This window comes from Culex quinquefasciatus, chromosome 2, assembly GCF_015732765.1.
Source record: "Culex quinquefasciatus strain JHB chromosome 2, VPISU_Cqui_1.0_pri_paternal, whole genome shotgun sequence".
NCBI classification, from domain to species: Eukaryota; Metazoa; Arthropoda; class Insecta; order Diptera; family Culicidae; genus Culex; species Culex quinquefasciatus.
The window spans coordinates 23,652,546-23,676,911 of record NC_051862.1 but is presented as its reverse complement, the minus strand read 5'-3'; the positions used below and the strand labels follow the sequence as shown (position 1 = coordinate 23,676,911).

The following is a 24,366-nucleotide window of genomic DNA, read 5'->3' as shown; positions in this document are numbered from 1 at the left end:
ACAAACGCGTTTCAGTGCGGTTTACTTGAAGCATGATATTTCTCAATGTAGAAGTAAAGAGTAAACGTAGCACACTGGCTAGACATTCTGTAGAAAAAAGGGGGGTGATTCCACCATTTATTTCTTTACATCATAAAGAACCTGCTAACCTCCGCCCGACACACCGGACAGCTGTTGTTGCTCCTCAGCCAACGGCCGATGCAGTGCCCGTGGAACGCGTGCCCGCAGGGTAGAAACTTCCGGCTGGCACTCAGCGCAACATCGTCCATGCAGATGGCACAGTCACCCTCGTGGGATGCTTGAACTGTAATGTGATTGGTATTCGATTAGAGTGTTTCGATTCGACATTTAAGAAGCATCTTACTGCGATCTCACCGGCACTTTCCACGTCCCGATGGTCCTCGAGCAGATGGCGCAGCAGGGTGCAATCCTCGAGCCGGAACTTCCGCCGGTAGGGCACCCGGAACGTCACGCAGATCGGACAGCGCACCTTGTGGCCGCGGCCACCGTCGGCGTGGTACTGCTGGCAGTGTTCCGTCAGGTCACGCACGTTAAAGTCCGTGTCTCCGCAGTGCGGACAGCAGTAGATCCGGATTTCGGTCTGCGGCGAGCGGACACACTCCATGCTGCGGGCCATCTCCGCTGGGGGCAGGATCGGTTGGACCGGGTGGTACGGGCGGTGCTTCCGGCTGGTGCGTTTGTCCCGGCGACACTGGTCACACTCGTCGTAGTCTTCGCACACCAGACACGCGTACCGGAGGCCCTGGATGGTGGCCCGGTCGCAGCCATTGCACTGGACGTCTGAAGAGAGAAAGGGGAGGGAGATTTAGTACCATGAACTGAATTTTGAACGATGCACTCGCACCTGTGTGAACGGAACTTAGCTCGTACGACTTTGAGGACATCTGGTAAGATGCCATGATGCACCGAGATTCTTCGAGCGGAACTAAAACCGGTTTGAGCATTGCTTAGTGCTTTTGTACTAGCATGCAAATGATGCCAGAAGAGATAACACATAACTCGAAATCTTTCTACTATCTCTGTGCACTGATTTGTTATCATTTTCGATGTCCTTGCTGTGATAACACAACATGAGTCACAGCTTTCAGTAAATGCCATTGGAAATCTTATTAGAACCACTTATTGAAATCAGCATCAGCCGCAACATAGTATAGCAAAGAATTAAATAACAAAGCAAAATAATTATATATTTCAGATAACTAAATGTATGACAATAAGAACTCTTCAGTCGATCCGATTCGCGCGACACTCTGGACAAGTTGAACTGATGGCCAACCAATTTTGAATGCATTTTTCGTGAAACTTGTTGTGAATACACTGGAAATAATTCTTCCTCGCGGTACCTCCCGCCAGTTTAGATAGGCAAATTGGACAGTGGTTGATCTCCTGTTCCGGATTGTAATCTATTAAATTGTTGAAGGTAGTTGAACTATAATCCTATCTATGGTATAACTACCATAAGTGCTACCTTTGGGCAGGATCCCGTGATAATTCTTCAGATGATCCAGTAGCGAATCCTTCAGCAAGTAATATTTCTTGAACGGCGACCGATTCACACTGCATATTGGACAGCGAACGCGAATTTCTTGACTCTCGACGTGCAGCTCTCGGCAGTGATCCGATAGTCCTTGGGCACTGAACTCGTTTTCTCCGCAGAAAGGGCATCGATAGATATTCAACGATGAAGTTTTTTGAACTGCGTACAACTTTTTATGAAGAACTGGTTGCATAGGATGATACGGCATATGAGTTTGATTGTGTTTCTTTGCCTTGTGACAATTTTCGCACAAATCGTAGTCATTGCATATTAGGCAGGAATGGTATGGTTCCAAAATAGGTGTTTTCCTACACGTGTTGCAGAACATAACTGGAAAAGAAACCGTTTGTTTGTACTGAGATTTCGGCTTAAATATTCATTAAACTTACATCGTCCTCGTTCACAATGACCTTTTTTCAGGTGATCGATGAACATTGCAAACGTTAAACTCTGCTCCAAAATGCAAAACGTCACACAAACGGGACACCGAACACGATCGTCATCTCCGTCATGTTTGATCTGACAGTGTTGTAAAAGTTTAGCCTCGGTCAGTATCCAAATCCCGCAATAGGGGCAGCATAGGCGAATGTCATCCTCCGGTGGGACTACACTGTTCACGTATTTGAAGAAATCTTGCTGGCTCAACACTGGCTGCATCGGGTGATATGGCCGATGGGGTTTGCTGTAGTGCTTCTCCTCGTGGCACTTGCAACACAAATAATACTCGGGACATACCAAACACACGAAATGGCTCCATTTTATGTCCTTCTCGTGGCAAACCGCACAGTTGAATTCTGAAACATAAAATTCCAAAATTAAGTTACAATGATCTGTCTCTAAATAAATATCCGCGAACCTCTGTAAACGTCAGCCATCGACAAATCAAAAATCCCCTGTTGATCGTGCGAAGCTCTCTGCCGGCTCAATGCAACTACAATTCCGAAACTCTTGCTTCGAGTGCTGCTTAGTGGTGGACGTTATTGTTTTGCTGATGAAAGCGCTATTTGAAAGAGAATCGTAAGATAAAGTTTGCTCGACTGTACAGTCATCTCACATATTCTGAACACCCCCAAACTCGGAACACTTTTGTGGTAATTTGTCAATAAGATGCAAAATGCAACTTTTCTTTCGATCCTAATATTTTAGGACCTTGTTGAGGCCATTTTCCTGCTATTTCACTATTGAAAGTGGATTCTTTTAACGAAATACTGCATTTTTGCCTTCCTCACCTTACTGAGGAATGGCTATAAAATCACTCGAAAAACGAAATTCCTAATTTAACCTCCTAGACCCACCTTCATGTACACAGAAAAAAATATGTAAATTTACACAGCACGTAATTGCTGTTTCTTATGTAAACTCACTCAATGTAATGTTGAAATATGATGTAATGAGCAAAAAGTAATGGAAATTACTCCGATGTAAATCTAAATCTAATGTAAATCATGAATCTAATGGAAACGTTGAGCATGGAAACTCAAATCTGATGAATTTCTACCCGTGTTCGGCTTCCTGTAAATTCCTATTTAATGTAAATCATATATCCAATGTATTTCTGCCAAACGTTGACTTGAAAACTACCCGAACTAAAAATAGTTATGTTTGGTTCTCTTTCTATCGCTCTCATACTTCGCTGGCTCACTGCCTGTGCCTCAACCTGAACAAGTGTATGCTTTAGCCGCTAGTTTATAAAATGCGAAGATGGCTCAGTCGGTAGCGGGTAGCAGCAGTAACACCGAACATCCTACCCGTCGTCCGTTCGATTCCAGTCCAGCATTATTCCACTTGACCGTCGACGAGAAAGCGTCCCCTACCTGTGAAACAACTTTTCCAAACCAGAATTTCCTTTTACTGCCCGCTTCAATCATTTTAAAATAGAACATTGGCCACACCCTTTTCCTACTGCAATCCAAGTCGAGCTTCTCATTCCCATTGGCCAATCAGAATTAGTTGATTTGAACTAATGTAAATTCCAAAACTAATGTAAATTCCAAAACTAATGTAAATTTTCAAAACTAATGTAAATTTCCAATGAAGCTAATGTAAATTTCCAATGGACCTAATGGAAATATACATCATTTATCATGATACCTTTTGGTACATGATAAATAATGTAAATTTACAGAAATATTTTTTTCTGTGTATACATATCGACTCAGAATCAAATTCTGAGCAAATGTCTGTGTGTGTGGTGGGATGCTGATAAAAAAATTGCACTGGATTATCTCGGCGCTGGCTGAACCGATTTGGACCGTTTTGGTCTCAATCGATCCTTCTTTGGGTCCCATAAGTCGCTATTGAAAATTATAAAGTTTAGTTAAGTACTTCAAAAGTTATGCTATAAACACGATTTTAACAAATGTCCGGAAGATTGTAAAAAGGGTGGTTTTTGTAAGATACCCCGTCATGTTATACATTTTTAGAAAGGTATTCAAAATACCTTTGGGACCATCCATAAACCACGTGGACACTTTAGGGGGTTATGGCGATTGTCCACGATCCATACAAAAAAGATTTTTTTTGTATGGACAATTGTCCACAAGGGGGGGGGGGGGTGGTTGAGATTTCCAAAAAAGTGTCCACGTGGTTTGTGGATGGTCCCTTTCCAACGAGTTCAAAAGATTGAAGATCTGACAACCCTATCAAAAGTTATAAGCACTTAAGTGTTATTTATGCACTTTTTAGAGGCCGGATCTCAGATATTTTGATGAAAACGTTGTCCGGATCTATAATGCGACCTGATGTTTGAGATTTGACAACCCTATCAAATGTTGTAATCACATAAGTGCCCTGATGGTATGAATAATGAATCAAGTTGATAGAACACTGAATGGTCCGCACTTTTTATCTATTTTGGATAGCATTTCCGTCTAAATGTGAGGAAGGCACCAACCACTTAAGGGTGGATTAAGTAACTTTTGTGTGTACTTTTTCTCCATATAAGTTTTTATACAATTTTGGTTGCTGTCCATACAAATAGGCTATACAAAGTATTCAGAAATATGTATCTTGAGAACAGATTTTCTGATCGATTTGGTGTCTTTGGCAAAGTTGTAGGTATACCTGAGGACTTCTAATAAACGAACAGTTACAATCTAAAACAAATTTACCATTTTTTTGTTGGACTTTTCACAGAAAAAATGAATTGCGCAAAATAAGCATTTATGAAAATTCCTATTTTTAGATATTTTTTAAATAACAAAAATGTCATCTTTTGACCAATAGCAAAAGTTGGTCAAAATTCCTCTGGCAGTGTTGCCAACTTTATGGATTTTTTTTGGCTATATCAAATATGGGAAATTATGAAAATATTCGAAAGTTGACACTCTTTAGTTTATACCCTGTTGGTGATGAACTTCTAAATGTTTCAGTTATAATTGTTAACCTTCTAGCATTTTTTAGTTTTCAGTGTAGACGAATGAACTGATCTAAAAATTCAACAACTTTACTAAACCTTTCTGAAATTAAGGTAAGGAGCATTGGAAAAGTAGCAAGAAATGATTTTACAGCTCATAATTTTACATTAATTTTATTTTTAGTAGAAACGAATCATTAATACTTCACTAGGGCTTTTGCATTGCTCGACACACCGGACAGGTTGGGTTGATGGCCAACCATTCCCGGATGCATTTCTCGTGGAATTCCTCATGCCGACACTGGCAATACCTTTCCGTGACTATCTCAGCCTCCAGCTCCAGAAAGCATATCGAACATTCAATTGGTCTGATAACTTCCGGTTCTGGTTCTGGAGCTCCTGATGGGGACACTTGGTTAGATGGTTACAGTTAAGCTGGGTAATGGTAATTTGCAAATTGTTGCAATATTTGAGTGGGATTTTCTTTTGATCAAGAAAGTACATTTGATTTCTTGGAGTGTATTTGAATAACTTTACAACAATTCGTAAATTACCTACTGTTCTGAGCTACTTCGGTACCTTTCAATCCATGATAGTCTCTCAAATGGTCCAGCAGAGAGCACTTTAGGAGGGTAAAGTTTTTGTACGGAACTCGACAGACGCCGCAGATTGAACATCTGACCCGGATTCCTGGGCAATTCTGGTGCAGTTCTTGGCAATGATCCCTGAGACCACTGGCGCTGAGCTCGCCGTCTCCACAGTATGGACACCGGAAGATTCTTTCCGGAGGTGGATTCTGAACTGCGTACGCTTCTTTGGGCATAATTTGCTGCATCGGATGGTAAGGCAGATGGTGTTTGCTGAATCGCTTCCCAGTGTGACATTCTTCGCATAGGTCGTAGTTGTGGCACACTAAACACGCGTAGCGATTCCCCGCAAATGGTTTCTTCTGGCAAGTGGTACAGGATATACCTGAAACGGACAAAGAACAATATTTAGAGGGTGAATATCTTCCAACTAGAACGTTCTACTCACCCTCATCTAGCTCGCTGTGCTCGTTCCGCAGATGTTCCAAAAACAATCCATCCAGCAGACTGTTTCCCGGAACGTTGTACGTCACACAAACCGGACATCGTACGGATTCGGCCTCTTCGGCATGATTCTGCTGGTTATGCTGCAGTAACGCTGCCAGATTCAACTCTCGTTCACCGCAAAATGGACAACACAGTCGAACCTCATCCACAGTGACTGCACTTTGAGTGGATTTGAAGAAATCGTCCCTACTAATAACCGACTGCATCGGATGGTGTGGCCGGTGCCGGGCAGTGCAACGTTTTTCCTCGTAACATTTCTGGCACAAATCGTAGTCCCAGCAAATCAGACACACGTAACGAGTCCCTACAAAGTCTTTACCATCGCAAACGCTGCAAGTTATTCCTGGAATCGATCGAATAACATCTTATCAAGATTGCGCAATAAGAAAAAAAAACTTTCCATCAACGCACTAAACTTTTACAAACCTGTATGAACATCAGCCATCTTTTCTCAAACTAAACCAACCGGAGTGACAAAAAAACACTGATTGTCGCAGAAAACGACGTGTTTCTTTACGTGGTGCGAGTCGGCGGCGGCGGCTCAAGTTTGCACAATTATCGCTTGTTCTGCATATCTCTTCGAAAAGTGTAAATCACCGCAACGACTTGAACGACTTGAGTCAGCGGCGTTGTTTACGGCTTGAGTGCACTTGAATGAATGAATAAACTCCGCAATATCTCAGGACCGCTGACTGTATGTTTAGTGGAACTAAATGGAAGTTGCTAGAAAGTTAGGAAATATTTTCTTCAAGATAAATAACCTTAAATGTATAAGTACTCGAAATCTACTTTTAAGCTCAAATTTTGTGGGGCTGGCGATATCATCAAAACATGCAAGAGTCCCAATGTTCATTCAAATCAAACCACCCTCTCTTTTTTGGCACCGCTACAATATCTCGATTATCCGATGTATTGATTAACTGAAGGGTCTCAATTTTTTTTGTGGATCGTTTATTTCCCCGCTTGTATACATATTATATATTATGTACCTTAAAAATAAGTTTCAAACCACAAAACAGTATCGAAAAGTATTTCTTTTCGGCACAAGTGCTGAAAAGTTGCACATTTCAGCACTCAAAGAAATGATGAAGGCACTTTTCAGTACTATTTTTTAGACGATGAATAATTGACTGTTTTGAAACACGAAAATTTAACCGAAATTGATGAAAATTTCTCCAGTTCCTGATGTAAAATAAAACATTTTTCCTGGGAGCAACATTTGAAAAAGGCGCATAAGCATTTTGACAGTTGGAACCAGTTCGCAAATTCTTAAGCTTCAGGCAACTTTTTTACAAAATTTTATGTGAGCAATTCTCTGAGATTTCGGTCATTCGATTTTTTTTGTATTTTTAATCCGGCTGAAACAGCTGTCCATATAAAAATGATACATGAAAATTCAAAAATATGTATCTTTTGTCTTCTCCAAAGTTGTACGTATATGAATAGGGGCAGAAAATTCCAGAATAGGCAAAAAATCTTTCACCGAATTATATTTTTTTTTCAATACTGATATAAAAAAGAATTGCTGCCAGAACAACTAAAATTTCAGCAAAAGATATGTAATATTGCTCTGCGGAAAATTCTGTAATTTTCTTCTGTCAGTTTGACAGATCATTTGCTGAAGATTCAGCAATCGTTGCTTTCTATTAAAAATTGTCTTCAATGCTGTTATTGATTCTCAAATATCATTTGAAATTAAACAATACTTAAAAAATCTTATTTTTATCAGCTATTTTTTTTCGATTCATGTTATTTTTGACTGCATATTCGTACATTGTTGTATTCGTAATTATTGTTTTTAGCTTGAAATAAAAAGTTGCAGGTTTAGGCAATCTTCCAAACCTTAAAAAAATTTATTTATCATCGAGGTATTTGTTATTCACATTTTCCTTGCCTTTGTTTCTGAACATCGCTTTAAAAGATTTCAAAATCAAACACAACACATTTTTTTGTTGCATTCAGTTATTTATTTTGCTGAAATGGCAATCCAAAATTTGATGTGGCATTGTTTCGATATAATTCTAAAAATCTATGTTTTCAGACCATTCCAGTTGTTTGAGTTAATTTTAAAAATACATATTCGAAGGATCGAAAAATTGCACGAAGGTTTCATATTTTATTAAAATAATTTTAACTATTAAAACCGAACCTATAGTGATAACGATATCGCCAGGTAAAAATTAATGCTGATTAGAAAATATTCCGAAAAAGGTTGTTAACGCAACAAGGTAACCATCATGATGAAAAATTTTAGATACTTAAATAGCACGGCCCGAAATGGAAAAGGCTATTTCATCTTCAGTCATTTCATTGTGATTCGCAAAATTTATAATTTCTACCCCGTATAGAGTCCTGAGACGGAGTTCTTCGTCGAAACATTGTTAATCTACCTGTCCAAACTATTAGAAAATCTTAACTATTTGAATCCTTACGATTAAAAAGAGAAATTAGACCCTCAATAAACAAATTAATACTAGTTTGAGATTTATGTTTATTCAGCTACAAACTCTTCTCACACGCTGCAAACCAATAAAAGGATAATCGAGCGTGCTCAAGTAGCTGGCAGAGGATAACAGGCTTCAATCAACATTTTTCGTTTCTTTCAGTGCAAGTGCCAAAGAAGTGCACATCGTAGGACAGTCTTTCTCTTGAAGCGGGCTCATTTCGAAATGAAAATCAATGCTGTTGAAGAACATTTAGGAGCCAAGAACAAAAAATCATGAGGATACAAACTAACGACCATCCCATAACTCATCAAAATGAGCCCGACGATGCATGCGAATGTTTTTCAGAGATTAAACATGGAAGCAATGTTCTTGGTCTCCCCGTTTTCGTCTTTCCTGGAGATTCAAGCCATTATCAGCCTGACCTACTACTGGCCGTGCACAGATTGGCCAAAACATGGTCCAATGCAAATTAGAAGGTTGCTAAAAACATTGCTGCATACATCCAGGGGTCACAAAATGCCCTGCTGTTGCCTGACCTAATGGTGCATAGTCTGGATCGATATCCGAAAATGTCACCCATAAATTTTGCAGTTCGGGGTTTCATCCAAGGGAGTGAGAGTGAGGGGTGTAATGGAATTGAAATTTAATAATTGATTCCTACGTCACACTTTATCAAGGAAAGTCGGATAACGCCGGGAATGAAGGGAAAAAGGTTTGGACTGTTTTTGTTTTGGTTTCGCCAACAATGTTCAGTGCATTTCGATATCGCTTTTTAATAGCATGAGAGGGAAATGTGCAGCTTGATAAGGTTTTAATGGATTGTTCGCGATGAAAGCTGATTAAATCAAATCAATCAAATTTTGTCGCTAATTGTTACTTTGAGAGTTGTATTTCGCCTATCGATAATACTAGTTGACTGCTTTTTATGAACAAACAATTTGAACTTTTTGTGTAAATGTAAAATCTGATCTCATCATCTGATGTAAAAAGTGCATAGCATGTATATTAAGTTTAGTCCCTCTGTTTCCCTAATATTTCGCTAAGTGTATAGTTTTAGAACGATAATATTTAAAAGTGTTTTTAACCGCCAGTTGAGCAAATTAATGCCTGACGTCTTTGAGAGCTGATGACGAAAGAGCGGAACAAACTTCTATCAGCAAAGACAAACATAATCTTTTTTTAGCCTGGACTTGTAAAACAAAAATTGTATGAACACTTTTTCTTTAATAAATTTTGTATGATTTAGATTTAATTAAAACAGATATTTCAAAAACTATTTTAATATTTTTTTGTAATTTTTATAATGACATTTTACGAAAGGATATAATTTGCACATTTTTCATATAAGATTTTACCTGTGTTCACGAAAACAAATCACCTGTATAAATAGTACGGATATTTTTCGGTTGAATACTCTTGTATATAAAGTAGTCAATACAACCCGCAGATCTTTGTCAGTTGAAAACGTATCTCCTCAAACTAGAAACCATGAAACTTTTGGGCCTACTTTTGGTACTGCTGGTCGCGGTTGCAGTCGGTTCCCCGGTGGCGCAGTTTAAGGTTGGTCTTTCGGCGACGCAAATAAATCCCGTCGGCGGCTGTAAAAATGCATTCTGCGGACCAGTGTTTCTGCCCTCGGTCGGAACTTCAACATTCAGCGATCGTGGAGCGTTGTCGTACGGATCGCCGAGGGTGGCTGCCTATGGGAAGTGATTTTTTCTTTGTAGATTGAAGAAATTATAAATATATCGTGAGTAGATTGCAACAACATATTTGTCTATTTGTTTAACTAATCGTAAACGTAATTTTTGAAAGACTCTTTTTGAGAAAAGGCTTTGTGGGGTCTGTCTTGCTTAGTTTATGATTAATGCAAAAAATATCAATATCTAGGTTTTATAAGTGGGTAATTCTCCGCCAACTCACACAGCAGTTGCCCCGACCCCTCTTCGATTTGCGTGAAACTTTGTCCTAAGGGGTAACTTTTGTCCCTGATCACGAATCCGAGGTCCGTTTTTTGATATCTCGTGACGGAGGGGCGGTACGACCCCTTCCATTTTTGAACATGCGAAAAAAGAGGTGTTTTTCAATAATTTGCAGCCTGAAACGGTGATGAGATGGAAATTTGGTGTCAAAGGGACTTTTATGTAAAATAAGACGCCCGATTTGATGGCGTACTCAGAATTCCGAAAAAACCAATTTTTCATCGAAAAAAACACTAAAAAAGTTTTAAAAATTCTCCCATTTTCCGTTACTCGACTGTAAAAATTTTTGGAACATGTCATTTTATGGGAAATTTATTGTACTTTTCGAATCTACATTGACCCAGAAGGGTTATTTTTTCATTTGGAACAAAAAATTTCATTTTAAAATTTCGTGTTTTTTTCTAACTTTGCAGGGTTATTTTTTAGGGTGTAAGAATGTTCTACAAAGTTGTAGAGCAGACAATTACAAAAATTTTGATATATAGACATAAGGGATTTGCTTATAAACATCACGAGTTATCGCGATTTTACGAAAAAAAGTTTTGAAAAAGTTGGTCGTCATCGATCATGGCCGTTCATGGTCACTCGCGACATACACGGACGACGAAACAAAGAGAATCGCAAAAATTTACTTTTTCAAAACTTTTTTTCGTAAAATCGCGAAATTATTGAAAAACACCTCTTTTTTCGCATGTTCAAAAATGGAAGGGGTCGTACCGCCCCTCCGTCACGAGATATCAAAAAACGGACCTCGGATTCGTGATCAGGGACAAAAGTTACCCCTTAAGACAAAGTTTCACGCAAATCGAAGAGGGATCGGAGCAACTTTTCCCGATTTCGTGTGAGTTGGTAGAGAATTACCCAAGTATATTATTCTATAGTGGATTTCTAATGAGGTTTCTTACCCATTTCCAGAAATTACTTAATCCAAATGGTGACAACAATTGTTGTACTTGGTCATGTTCCAGCAATTTCCATCATACCAACACCCACCTACACATATCGCTGCCTTAGTTTTGCTTAGAGACGCTTGCCTACATAATATCTGAGAGTGAGACTGAGAGCAGTTTGTAAGGAAGGTTGTTGTCCACCAAGTTGCGTGTGGGCTGACAATTACTATTAAAATGAACATTATACCAATCGACCGAGAGGGTCGTGGACAACCACGGCGGCGCACCCTTCTGACAGCTAAACCTTCCGGACTTTTGCCGCGCGACGCTACCGCAGGACATTAAACGATTACGGGGGCGCTAACACGGTGGCTAACACGACACGTGATTACACTTGGTACGCGTTGCCGTTTTGATTATTAGTGGAAACATTAGGAGAGTTGACCGAGTCACGTAGCCTAGTGATACTTTATGGATGACGCCTTACTACCAGTTACTCATTGTCATAAAAGTGTTCAAACGTTCCCTCGTTCAAGTACCTCATTCCATCGTTTCTTTTTTATTTTTAAGTTCAGTAGTGTGTACAATGTTTATGTTTGCACAATTTGATAAAACTAAATGGAGGCAAGATAGCTTTTATCACAAACGCCATACCGTCAGTCGCCGTTAGTATATTAAGTGAAATCGTCAGGACAGTGTAGTGCATCTTCCCAAAGGGAAGATAATTTGAAGACTCTAAGAAACTTTTCGAGCATTTGAATAGGTTTGTGAGTAAGTTAATTTATTGTAGTATTTATTAAATACCATGGCGAAAACCATTTGATAAAAACTTGCATGCTCTTTTCCCTTTGAACATTAACCTGAACATGTGATTGAACGTCAAAGTGCTGATGAGTCAACAAGCCTTTTTAATACATAATAAATTACACATTAAATTGGAACTTTTTTGTGTCAAATCATTCAAACTAGTAGCACTCAAGGTTTAAGCTATTGTGAATTAAGGTGAAACGGGAGATCAATTGAAGTGCCTATGTATTTGTGCGGTTTGATTGTGTTAGTATGATGATTATCATCGATGACGTCATTTGAATATTTGTGTTAGTTACATCGTGATGTAGTAGTGGTGTGAACATAAACTCTTGCCAAACATATTAAAATAGCCTGTGTAGTTTTTATTAACTCGAGATTAACTGATGAAAAGAGTCAATCTTATTATTTTAGATTTTGAGAAATGTTGAGGCCGATCAACCAAAGAAGCTTGCCACGCAAATTCTTGGTTCGATTGAAATCCACAATAATTTGTTCTTTATGATTTTTTTTTTCAGTTTCGTTTTTCAGTTAGCACAGGATGCAAACAAAGAAAAAAGTACATCGTTGTCCAAAAATTTAATTTTGTAGCCCCATCCCACTTGCAACAACTCTTCTTAAGACACCAAAGCTCCAGAACGGCACCATTTTTTGGAAAATCCATTTTCTACAATATGTAATGTTTTGTACATGGTTGATGAAAATCACCTTTATTTATTCATTTTTATAACGTAAACATTTGGATTTTTTTCTCATCGAGCTCCTATCCGACTCAGGCTAGTCATGTGTCGCGAACTGAGAGGGACAGATTGCGGATCTTGGACTCGTCTCAATTTATCACACTCACATTATCTTGGACACTTAACGACGTGAATCCTCCGCCCAGCTTAACTAATGAGGGATTCAACCACCTCGACGGTTCCACCGGCTCCCAGCTCTAGCGCCGACGGTTGTTCTTGGTTCCGGGCGTGTTGCACATGATCACGTCCTTGGGATCCACCACCAACACGTTTTCCGGCAACGGCTCCTTCGGGTCGATCTTGCTGTTCGGGTCCCACGGCAGCATAATCTTGCCCTAGATTCCGAGCACTCCCTGGCGCAACAGGATATGGCGGGTTGCCGTGTCAGAGTACTCGTTGCACGGATCTCTGGAATGGATCACCATTCCGTCGACGAACTTCATCGACTTGGCACGCTGACCGCGCAGCTTACCAGGCACGACCACCTCGGAACCCTTGGCTCCGGACTCCGGACACTTTCTGGGTGCGGGTGGTCATAATGATGATCTCCGTACGGATCGAGGTAACCTGAACCTCCACACTCAAGAAGTCATCCGCCGCGGCCGGCCAGGCAAAAAAAGGTTCGATGGACCGACCGATTTTCTCGGTGATGCTGTGATACACACTGCTCGGAGGGCCGTTCTCTTCACTGTTCGTGGCATTACCTGGGAAAATTGAAAAAAAAAAGTTTTATCACAATATTACCTATGTGGAACAAAACAAAAATTACCTGTGATTGCAGATTGACGGGAGGTCCGAGCGAAAGAATCGGCAAGGGCACGGGTTTTTTTTCCGTTATTTTGCCAACTTGATTTTCCGCGAATGACAGCACAACAGAGACAAAACACAACTGTCACAACCTTGCTTGCCGGTGAAAAGTGTTGCCATTCAGGGCAGAGTTTCGAAAATTGTTTTTATATACATTTTTCATGTAGTATTTTTAGCTTTTATATCAATTGTAAATACCATTTATCAACCAAAACAACTCTTTAATCAATTGTTTCAATATTCTACATCAGTGCAAGGCAATAAATCAAACAAGAATACTTTATTATTTAATTTGATTTAAAATGCTCATCTAAAATCTCTGGCAACCACATTCTCGATGACAACCAACACCAGTGTGAGGTGTGGTTGTGTTAGAGAGTGTCTGAATACAAAAAAAAAAAACTTGCGAAAAAATCCAATTCGCGAAATAAGATTCTACTTTTCGTAAAAATATCGAGTTTTGAAGTGTTTGGCGGTAATCAGCTGTTCCCCTAGCCTGCAGCACGTCGAGTGATTATCGATTTATTAAGGTGAGGTATTTGAAACAGTAGTTTTGAGGTGTTTTAAAGTGCGCGTATTTTTGTATGGTGAAAATATTCTTCTCAAAAACAGGCTAAATTTTCAAAAATAAAAGCTTTTTCGAGACTTCTGTAAATTTAGCCGTTTTCCCGTGATAGTTTAGTACATAGTGATTATTTTTCTATATTTTTAAGCTAATCATAAGTGCGAGGAAATAACAATTTAAAAAAAAAAAATCTGATTTTCACCCAATAAGGTGGAACGGGAATCAATCATCATTAACATGAAACGGGACGGATTTTTGCCATATTTTTTTCGCCATATTTGATGATGGCCCGTTACACCTTAATCGATAACATTGCCCTATAAGTATGGCCCAGCAACCAACACTAACAACTTTGTGACGGAAACGCATGTCTTCTGTTGACCAACCAATTTGTCCTTATTTCTGCCTCTGATGAATGTTATTTAATAATTCATAATAATAAACACTGACAAAAAAACTAGTGAGTGATAGAAGTCTTTGACATCAAATTAAAAAAAAAAAATATTTGGAAAGCCTAACTATTCATTTACAACTATTTTTAAATTTGCATCACACTTGAAAATTTCAAAAAATGGTGTTTTAGCTCTTCTAAAATTTAAGGATTGACCTTTCTAAAAATGTCTGTTAGAAAGAGCGAACAATTTTCCAAAAGAGCAATGGGGTTCTATCAGAGAGAAGGGATTTTTATTTTAATTTTTTTTTCACGTTATGATTAATTGATTATTTGGCTGATGCTTACTAGGCATAAGGATCGAATAAAAAAAAATAGAAATTCCAAAGCATTTTTTATGGTTTTCACGTTTAGTTCTACGAAAAATGTTCGAAAAAGTCTTCTAGAACTTATTTTTAATGCAATTGTCCAAGCAAATTTATCTAAATGCAGCCGCTTTTCCTAAAATTTTCTCCGCTGTTCTTTTTATATACCTATATTAGCTGAGGCCCGCCAAATTACATTATGCGATTATACGATGTTCAAGATAAGATAATTCAAGATAATCAGAACGTGAAAAAAATAAATATAAAAATTTCTGTGAGTAAAACATCAATCAAAGTGGAACGAAACCGTGCGTGGGTGCGTTATTATTTTTTCTTGTCTAAGAAAACATTGTTCCTAACATCATAATCTATCATTTAAGAAGTGAGCACAAAAAATTCCTCGACACGACCTCATTTTTTCATGATTCCCAATTTTTCTTCGTCTAAGCGTCCTTAGAGGGTCCTTTTCAAATATCCGTAACCTTAAAAATATTTCATCCGGGGATTTTTTATTTTTCTAATTTTAAGTTTTACATATGTTTTGATGGAGGCGCACGATCATTCACAAAGCATCGTTTTAGGTAAAGATTCAAAAAGGATCGCGCACCTCTTTTGAAATAATACTTGGGATTTTTTTGATGGCCGAGCTTAAGTATGACCCATAAACTACTCTAAAATGATTTAGAATTTTTAAATCCTAGCTGGTGGCCAAAATGGCGGTGATAACATATTGAAAACGTTACTTAATCCACCTTTAGGTGGTTGATGTCTTCCTCACATTCATAAAGTAAAAATAGCAACAATCCCCCATAACATGTTTAACAAATCAATTTTATTAATTTGAATAGGGTTCGCAGACCTTCAATATTTCTGGCTTATCGGCAAGGTCTGATAAAAAACCTATCCAACGATAGATCGCATGGAAGATTCTATCACAATGTCTTAAATCCGGCCTCCAAAAAGTGTATATGTAAATAACACTTAAGTGCTGATAACTTTTGATAGGGTTGTCAGATCTTCGATGTTTTGGACTCATTGGAAAGGTCTTTTCAATATCTTTCTGAAAATGGAAAAAACCACCCTTTTTATGATTTTCCGGACATACGCCAAAATTGTTTTTTTTAGCATAACTTTTTAAGTACATAGCTAAACTTGCTGATTTTAAATAGAGACCTATGCTGCCCATAATTGAAAATTCGGCTATTATGACAAATCGAGTATTCCGAGAAAAACGCGTCTTTTTGTTTGTCACCAAATCTACGTCAAGGCAATTTTCCACAAGAGTGGATATTAGCCGTTTGGTTTTTCGCGTCTGCAGCCAAATCTGAACACAATTTTAGTGCAATTAAAATTTCAGAAGATGCGTTGAATCATCCTCTACCACCTGGTGCTAATAACTCGTTTTTGTCAAAAGTGGATATTAGCCGTTTTCAATGGGACCCCAAGACGGATCGAATAAGACTAATAAGGTCAAAATCCGTTCATCAAGTCCGGAGATAATCGAGTGATTTTTTTTCAACCCACCTACACACATCCACACAGACATTTGTTCAGAACATGATTCTGAGTCGATATGTATACGTGGGGTCTAGCTCATTTCCCCGAATGACATTTCCCCGAATGCCATTTCCCCGAAAATCATTTCCCCTAATTGACCACATCCCCGAATATCACTTCCCCTAATCAGCCACATTCCCAAATGCCATTTCCCCGAATATTATTTCCCCTAATCGGTTATATCCCCGAATGCCATTTCTCCTAATCGGCCAGTTCCCCGAATGCCATTTCCCCGAAGTGACACTTACGCCAATTGCCGTTTATTTAAATTTAAATTTTCCCGAATTTTCATATCCCCTAATCATCATTTTCGCTAAAGCCTTTTTCCATGAAAAACAGATATTTTCTTTCTCAATTTTACCGAACAAACAGCTTTTTCGGGTATGCTGCTGATTAAATGTTGTAAATTGGTTAGTAAAGCCCATTATCAATGTTTATGAACAACGGTAAGAAACATGATTAAAAACCATTTCTGATAACGTTTTTTTCATTTTTATGCAAAAAAAAGTTATTGACAAGACAACATTTTTTCTATGGATCCACTATGGTCCATTAATTAAATGAATTAAAAATCCATTTTAAATCCTTTGCGGTCGTTCAATGGGTCATTGTACTTAGAAAAATAAGCCATATCGTTGTGAACAATAATATCACAAATTTAAGCTTAATTTTGGGACCCAATTATAGTGCAGACTCGATTATCTGAAGCCTCGATTATCCGAAGTTTCGATTATCCGAAGTTTGATTATCCGAAGGTTTGTATGGGACTTCGAATAATCGAATCAAGAACAATTTTTTCGTTTTTTCTTTTTCTTGTTTTAAACATCAAATTTGAGTACTGCAACCCCATTTTAGTAAAATTTGAATAGTTGAATATGCAATCATTAAATAATAAAATGCATTTTTTCAATATTTCAACACCGCCATATTGGCCTTGGATTTAAAAGTTCTAAATCACTTTAACGTAGTTTAGGGGACATACGCTCGACAATAAAAAAATAGGCATCATAAAAAAAATCGTGATTCAATTATCCGAAGTGAAATTTTTCCGAAGCCTTCGGATAATCAAGTCTGGACTGTACTCGATTTTTTTTTGTTCAATTAACATTTGTATTAAATCGCATAATTAGATGTTGTTTTTGAGAAATTTGCAAGGAAATTTGTCTTTTTTCGAATTTTGTTCAAGAGCACAAAAATCGAACAAATAGGTACATAAGGCTGGTACAAATTTTATTTAAAGTTTTTGTTGATTATACTTTTCGCCAAATCCCAAACCAGCAATGTGAATAAAATGATGAGTGTGTACGGGGTTCTGTACTACGAAAATCGCACGGTATGTTTTTTGAATCATAAAAAATAACAAAACTTCTATTGCATTATTATCATCATGTCTATAAGAAAAAGTATTTGTTTTGAGAATATATGTATAAAAAAAAGTCTGTAACAATATTCATTGTATTGGAATTTGTATTGAATCCCCCCTAAAATGCTACGTCTGTTCTGAATGAAGCCAAAAAGAAAGTTGATCATTCAAGGCCATTACGAACCTTTAAATATGTAGTTTGATGTGATAAAAATTGTCATCATTTTTTTTCTTTTAAAATGCCATTTCCCCGAACGCGGTCAAGCGGAAATACCCGGTGCCCAGGAGCGCGCGCTCCGGGGCACCGGGCATTTCCGCTTGACCGCGTTCGGGGAAATGGCATTCAGGGAAATGACTATTCAGGGATATGACTAATCGGGTAAGTGGCATTCGGGATTGTGGCCCATTCGGGAAAATGGCATTCGGGGATGTGGACGATTAGGGGAAATGGGAAATTCGGGTAAATGGAATTCGGGGAAATGACTATTAGGGGAAGTGTCTTTTCGGGGAAGTGGCATTCGGGGAAATGTCCCTTCGGTAATATGGGTTTCGGGGAAATGTCATAGATTCTCGGATAATAACTTCGGATAATCGAAACTTCGGATAATTAAACTTCGGACAATCGAGTCTGGACTGTATATGGAAACACAAATTTCAAACATTCAAACACATTTAATTGTTTCAATAGTAAAACTGTTTGGCCAATGGTGGCAGGATTAACAAAAAAATGCTGAACACATTTTGAATCGATTGTCAAAGACACCAAAACGATTAGAAAATTCCTTCTCAACTTACAGATTTTCGTATATTCACATGCAAATTTAAATTAATTTTGTATGACCAGCAAAATTGTATGGAGATGTTCGAAATTACCAAAGTATACTGTTTGAAGGCACTGCATTTTGTTGCACAGTGTTTTTAGCTATTAAACAGTCGCTGGTGTGTTCAAGTGTTCACAACCTTTCGGGGTGCAATATACCTGTTCAATGTCCGCCAGGCTCATTCCATGGGACAACGTGTTCTACATATTAGAACTTATTAGAATATTTGTAGAACGCCAGACAGGCCACTCCGCAAACATTACCTTCTGTCATTTCGTTTGAGTTTGGGCTTTGTTTTTATACATACACACTTGTTCACATATTTATAGTAATAACTTGGGTTTTTGTTCTGTTTTCTCCTCTCCATTTCTCCTCTTTATAGATGTTAGCCCACAGTAACGCCCGGTAGGCGGCCGTCGTTGTTACACCGCGCGACTTTGCTCCTAAATGGCCCCATGGCGTTGTGCAGCCGTGGCCACGCACTCAAGGCGACACTGCTGGTGGCATTCCTGCTGATACTGCTGAATCTGTTCGGTTCCCGCCGGGACACGGCCCCGATGAGGTGAGAATTTAATCATTTAAAAAAAACCTTAAATTAACGACTTTTCTTCCCAGCGCCACGCAATGGCCAAAACGCACAAGACCTAGCCCGGACGGGGCCGGAGGAGGCCATCAGCAGCAACCTCAACAGGCCACCAATCAAACAATCCACAGCAGCAACAATCAAACGGGCCCGCCCGATCTCCTTCCGAGTTCTTCTCAACTTCTCAACGGCACTGCTCCGACCACCCCCAAGGGACACAACAACGAAGCTAAGCCGCCGGATGCGGTGGTGGCAGCAGCGGCGGCGACGGCCACGGCGATTGGTGGTCACAACGATACTACTAAAAATTCCACTAGTTTAAGCAGAACTGAGAATCTTGTAGATGATAATAGCGTTGGAGGCAATGTCAGTAGCAGCACTAGTTTAAGGCATCGAAACGACTCGTTGAATCTGGTCCAGACTGAGGATGGACAGGAAGGCAGCTGTCCACCGATACCGCCTAGTTTAGGTGAGTATTGTTCGTATTTTTTATTAATAATTGCTTTAACACGACCCATACAAAAATATTGGAATTTGTAAGGAGAAATGCTTAGAGGGGGGAGAAGAGTATACTGCCGTTCTACTTATAATTGTCCCATGTTCAAAAAAGTGCAACTGAGAAACACGCGATTGAAATTTTTTACTCTTATTTGTAATCTTCTTGCTATACAATAGGTAAACAAGACACAATACTTCGTAGAACTGATGATTTGGTGAAAGAAAATACTTGGTGGGACAATTATGCGTAGAAGTACAACGATGGGACAAACAGACTTGGTGTTGTTATCAATGAGTTTCCGAACAAAGTAGATTTTATGTGTTTTTCGAAAAGTAAACGTCAAACTAACCCCAAAAATGACAAAAGACAGAATTGCCCAAAAATGACATGAGACAATTATGCGTAGAACGGCAGTATACATGCTATGGAATTATCTTGATCAATCGGTATTTGTCCCTATTTTGAGCCTACTAAGCAGAGCGCAATTTTAAGGGGTTACGTACATGTAGGTGGGTCTCGTGGCGCAGGGGTAGCGGCTTCGGCTGCCGATCCCGATGATGCTATGAGACGCGGGTTCGATTCCCGCCTTATCCACTGAGCTTCTATCGGATGGTGAAGTAAAACGTCGGTCCCGGTTTCTCCTGTCTCGTCAGAGGCGCTGGAGCAGAAATCCCACGTTAGAGGAAGGCCATGCCCCGGGGGGCGTAGTGCCAATAGTTTCGTTTTTTTTCGTACATGTAGAAAATCTCTTGTCACGCTCCATACAAAAAAGTTTTTTCGGGTTGAGATTCCCAAAAAAAAGTGTCCACGTGGTTTGTGGATGATCCCTTATTATAATAAGCTAATTATAAAATATCAATATTATTGCTTGTTCTCAAATTAACATGACATATTTTCAAATGCTTAATAAAATCAGTAAACACTGGCTGACAGCTTACAAATTTTGTTCAACATTTGAAAAAATGTAAAATTTAACAGAGACCAGGCAACATATCATCCAATTGAGCAAATAACCAAAATGTTTGAAAGTTCTAGCGATAAATAATAACAATAAATTATTTCGCTTTGCACAACATTTTCGATCAAGCTATTGGGTTCTTTTATTTATTTTAATTTAAAAAAAAGTTTTGGTACAAAGATCCCAAAATAATGTCCTTGACAAAATCGGACAAAATTTCCCACAGTTCTGTGCCATATTTAGGAAAATAAAAATTAATAACATATTGGGTTATGGACACTTCGAAAATTTTAAAACAAATTGTTGATTTCCTTAGGGGAGTATAACAATAATTTGAAAAATCAACTTTCAGATTTTAGCAAAATTGGTTTGTTTGAAGGTATTGTATATGTATGTAAAAGTCAGGCGTAATGTCCAGCTGGTAAAAATATTTTTTTCGAAAATATCATAAAATGTTAGACTGTTGCAACACGCAGAAAAATAAGGCATACTTGAATCAACAAATCGTTTTGTTGATTTGAAAATCGAGATTTTTGTTGACGCTAGACGTCAAAGCAACTTTTTCAGAACAACAAAAGATTTTTGTGGAATTGAGAAAATCAAGGTTTGTTTCAACGCAAAATCGGCGTTGATTATATTCAACAAAAATTTTGTTCAATCAAACCTCGTACAGGCTGATTCTACAAAATATTTTTCTGCGTGAAAGTTTTTTCAAAGATCAAGAAGTTGTATAATAAACTGAAAACAATTTGAAATTGCAAAATGGATTATTTGGACATAATAAATTGCTGGACAAAGCCTCTGTTTTATTCAAAGTGCTGCATATAAACAAGTGTCTCCTTACATTTTGATGGTGTCATTCAAAACAAACACTTTCTAATATTTATAAATTTGAAAGATACAACAAAATTAGGGCGCCCCTTTCTGCCCAGGATTAATAAGTCTTTCTTAAAGGATCTTCAATTACTGGCATTATTTTAAATTTACTATTACAACAGGATGGTGAAGATGGAGTTGATCGATGATTGGCTCTAGCGAGTGCTACCGAAGTTCTGGATGGGGTGCGCCACCTCATTCAATCCCCTGCTGTAGCGGTTGTCCCCTTGAGCTGTGATATTAGAATAAGTAATGCCTTCTTTCCTCTAACTATCCCACATCTATGAGCTATTTCGAAGGTTATTTTTGCATTTTTTTTTCCTTCTCTGTCCAATTCGTTCTCCTTAGTACCAGTAAACTCTCTCCCCATTTCGAAAAAATCAGCTGTTGAAAGGTAGTCCATATCTTAGCTCAGGATAACAACATAATAAAAAGAAATGAAATGAACTATTACAACAGAAACTAATTTGTTTTCCCTCCTTCCAGATGGTCCCTACGAAGTGGACCCCACGTACGAACCGCTGACCTCGGTGGAGCAAAAGCTAGCTCCCAAGCTGCAACCCGGTGGCCAGTACAGACCGCGCGAGTGCCGGGCTCGCGACCGGGTGGCGATCGTCGTGCCCTATCGAGACCGCGAGCAGCACCTGCCGGTGTTCCTCAAGAACCTGCATCCATTCCTGATGAAGCAGCAGATCGAGTACGGCGTGTTCATCGTCGAGCAAGCCACCGGATCGCAGTTCAATCGGGCGTCCCTCATGAACGTGGGGTTCGTCGAGGCGCTGAAACAGAAGCCGTGGGACTGCATGGTCTTTCACGACGTGGACCTGCTGCCGATGGACGACCGCAATCTGTACACGTGTCCGGATCAACCGCGGCACATGTCCGTCGCCGTTGACACCTTTGGCTTCAAGCTGCCCTACACGACCATCTTTGGTGGCGTTTCCGCGATGACCGTGAAGCAGTTTCGCACCGTGAACGGCTTCTCCAACTCGTTCTGGGGCTGGGGCGGCGAAGACGACGACATGTCCAATAGGTGGGTGTGGGGCGGTGGTCACGCGATCCGCTGCTGCTCCGTCGACTGATTTTGGCCTTTTTTTCTCCTTCTCAGACTGAAACACGTCGGTTTCCACATTGCACGCTACCCGATCAATATCGCACGCTACACCATGCTGTCCCACAAGAAGGAGAAGGCGAACCCGAAAAGGTGAGCATGCCAGAGTTGTAAAATAATTAACCGCCCGTGGCCGTGGTTTGGACATTTAGCACGTGATTTTTTTAACGGTTGGTTTCTTTTCTCGACAAAACAAAACAACAATCAGGTACGAAAAGCTCAACACCGGTTCGAAGCGATTCGACAGTGATGGATTGAACTCGCTGCACTACCGCCTGATTAACCTGATCCGCAAGCCGCTGTACACCTGGGTCCACGTGGAAATTTCACCGGAGGTGAGTTGTTGTGTGACGTGGTGTCATGTTAAAATTAAAACATCGTCATCGTGTTGGGGTAGGGGAACTGGGTTGATTTGTAAAGGTCGTGCGAGTGTGATTGACTAAAAAATAGAATCGTTAAATTTAGAGGGGCAATTTGGAAAAAGGAGCAACGCAGTGATTGCTTTGGATATTATAAAAAAGGTTTCATAAAATAAACTCAGTTTGTGTTTTTTTTAATATATGGGAAAACAACTTAAGAAAAAATCTCAATAAATCCTGCTTGTTTTTTGACACTTATTTATTGACATAAGTCTGACTTAGGTCGAATGGATGAAAGGTCTACTGGAACCATGCTAAAATGCATTTTCCTGCGTTGATCGTATTTTTTTCTCATAATTGTACCATTTTCAAAATATTTTTTTAATTTTGTGAAACTTCAAAGTACAGTACTGCCCCTGATCGCATAAATGTCCCATATGCATTTTCATCGATTTCGAGTTATAGATGCAGTTTGGTTCAAAATTGTGTGCTCTTTCGAAAGAGCATATAACATCTAGTACTTTGTTCTAGAAATCAGGAGGAAATCCAGTTTTTTCGCGAAAACTTAACACGTAGCCTTATGTATGGGACAAACTTCAAATGCGTTTTTCTCAGCTTGCTGTTTTTGCATATGGGACATTTATGCGAACATGGGCAGAGTACCTACCGGAAAAAGTTCAAAAAAGATTTTTCCCTTCCTCATTGAGGTGGGCTATAAAATCACTCGAAAAATGACCTGCTAGACCAACACAGTAAAAAAATCATGGTAATATTACACCTGGGAAGGAGGATCAGGGTTGTTACGGACGGCGCGGATCGCGCGGATCGCGCGGATGGCGCGTATCGCGCGGATCTGGCGCGAATTTGCTGGCAAATTTTGTTCAGGCGCGGATTTCGCGCGGATAGCAATTTTAATAAATAAAATAATTGAGAACGATAGAATTTCTTTCAAGTTATAAAAAATATTATTACCAATTCAATAAATTGAATCTTTTTCGTTGAGTGCAAAAACATCAATTTCTAAGAAGTAATGAAGTAAATTTTCTTCTGAAAATTATTGATTGTAAAAATACAAAATACGAAACTTCGAAATAATCTTCAAGGCGCGTTTATTTTTAAAACAATGTATCGTAATATCTTATATAAATTTTACATTATTTTTAAACATTTGCTTACGTGGTTTAAATATTTTTATATTATTATTCACAGGATACATTCAATTTTTTATCTTCATAATC

The 24,366-nt window shown here is 38.9% G+C and overlaps 4 protein-coding genes and 1 pseudogene across 9 annotated transcripts in view; 1 reads left to right on the top strand and 4 right to left on the bottom strand.

Moving 5' to 3' along the window:
- The window catches only part of LOC6048211 (beta-1,4-N-acetylgalactosaminyltransferase bre-4), a 41,316-nt gene that overhangs the window by 11,527 nt on the left and 5,423 nt on the right, over nt 1–24,366 (top strand). Inside the window, exons 2-6 of the mRNA XM_038256599.1 lie at nt 19,125–19,304; nt 19,358–19,794; nt 22,145–22,691; nt 22,767–22,862; nt 22,978–23,104. Of these exons, the coding sequence (XP_038112527.1) occupies nt 19,198–19,304; nt 19,358–19,794; nt 22,145–22,691; nt 22,767–22,862; nt 22,978–23,104 (1,314 nt within the window). The 5' untranslated portion in view covers nt 19,125–19,197. The remainder of the gene's footprint in view (nt 1–19,124; nt 19,305–19,357; nt 19,795–22,144; nt 22,692–22,766; nt 22,863–22,977; nt 23,105–24,366) is intronic.
- On the bottom strand, nt 109–1,124 carry LOC6048209 (E3 ubiquitin-protein ligase KCMF1). Of its 2 annotated transcripts, none has more exons than XM_001865127.2 (3): nt 866–1,124; nt 376–801; nt 109–304 (listed from the first exon to the last, which is right to left on the bottom strand). In XM_001865127.2, the coding sequence occupies exons 1-3, from the start codon at nt 963–965 to the stop codon at nt 126–128; spliced, it is 705 nt and encodes a 234-aa protein (XP_001865162.2). In that variant the 5' UTR covers nt 966–1,124; the 3' UTR covers nt 109–125. The 2 variants fall into 2 exon arrangements, with proteins under 2 accessions (XP_001865162.2, XP_038112540.1); XM_038256612.1 differs by having other exon boundaries at nt 147–304; nt 365–801.
- Nucleotides 1,183–2,526, bottom strand: LOC119767630. Of its 2 annotated transcripts, none has more exons than XM_038256603.1 (4): nt 2,415–2,526; nt 1,948–2,352; nt 1,490–1,888; nt 1,183–1,424 (listed from the first exon to the last, which is right to left on the bottom strand). In XM_038256603.1, exons 1-4 carry the CDS (start codon nt 2,431–2,433, stop codon nt 1,246–1,248), a joined length of 1,002 nt encoding a protein of 333 aa, XP_038112531.1. In that variant the 5' UTR covers nt 2,434–2,526; the 3' UTR covers nt 1,183–1,245. The 2 variants fall into 2 exon arrangements, with proteins under 2 accessions (XP_038112531.1, XP_038112532.1); XM_038256604.1 differs by having other exon boundaries at nt 1,258–1,407.
- On the bottom strand, nt 2,529–6,646 carry LOC6048210 (E3 ubiquitin-protein ligase RNF166). 4 transcript variants are annotated; one of them, XM_038256601.1, is made up of 5 exons: nt 6,424–6,646; nt 5,949–6,350; nt 5,493–5,885; nt 5,118–5,312; nt 2,529–2,558 (listed from the first exon to the last, which is right to left on the bottom strand). In XM_038256601.1, exons 1-4 carry the CDS (start codon nt 6,443–6,445, stop codon nt 5,122–5,124), a joined length of 1,008 nt encoding a protein of 335 aa, XP_038112529.1. In that variant the 5' UTR covers nt 6,446–6,646; the 3' UTR covers nt 2,529–2,558; nt 5,118–5,121. The 4 variants fall into 4 exon arrangements, with proteins under 4 accessions (XP_038112529.1, XP_001865163.2, XP_038112528.1 ...); XM_001865128.2 differs by lacking the exon at nt 2,529–2,558 and having other exon boundaries at nt 5,072–5,312; nt 6,419–6,646; XM_038256600.1 differs by lacking the exon at nt 2,529–2,558 and having other exon boundaries at nt 5,072–5,312.
- LOC119765931 lies at nt 12,900–13,406 on the bottom strand (annotated as a pseudogene).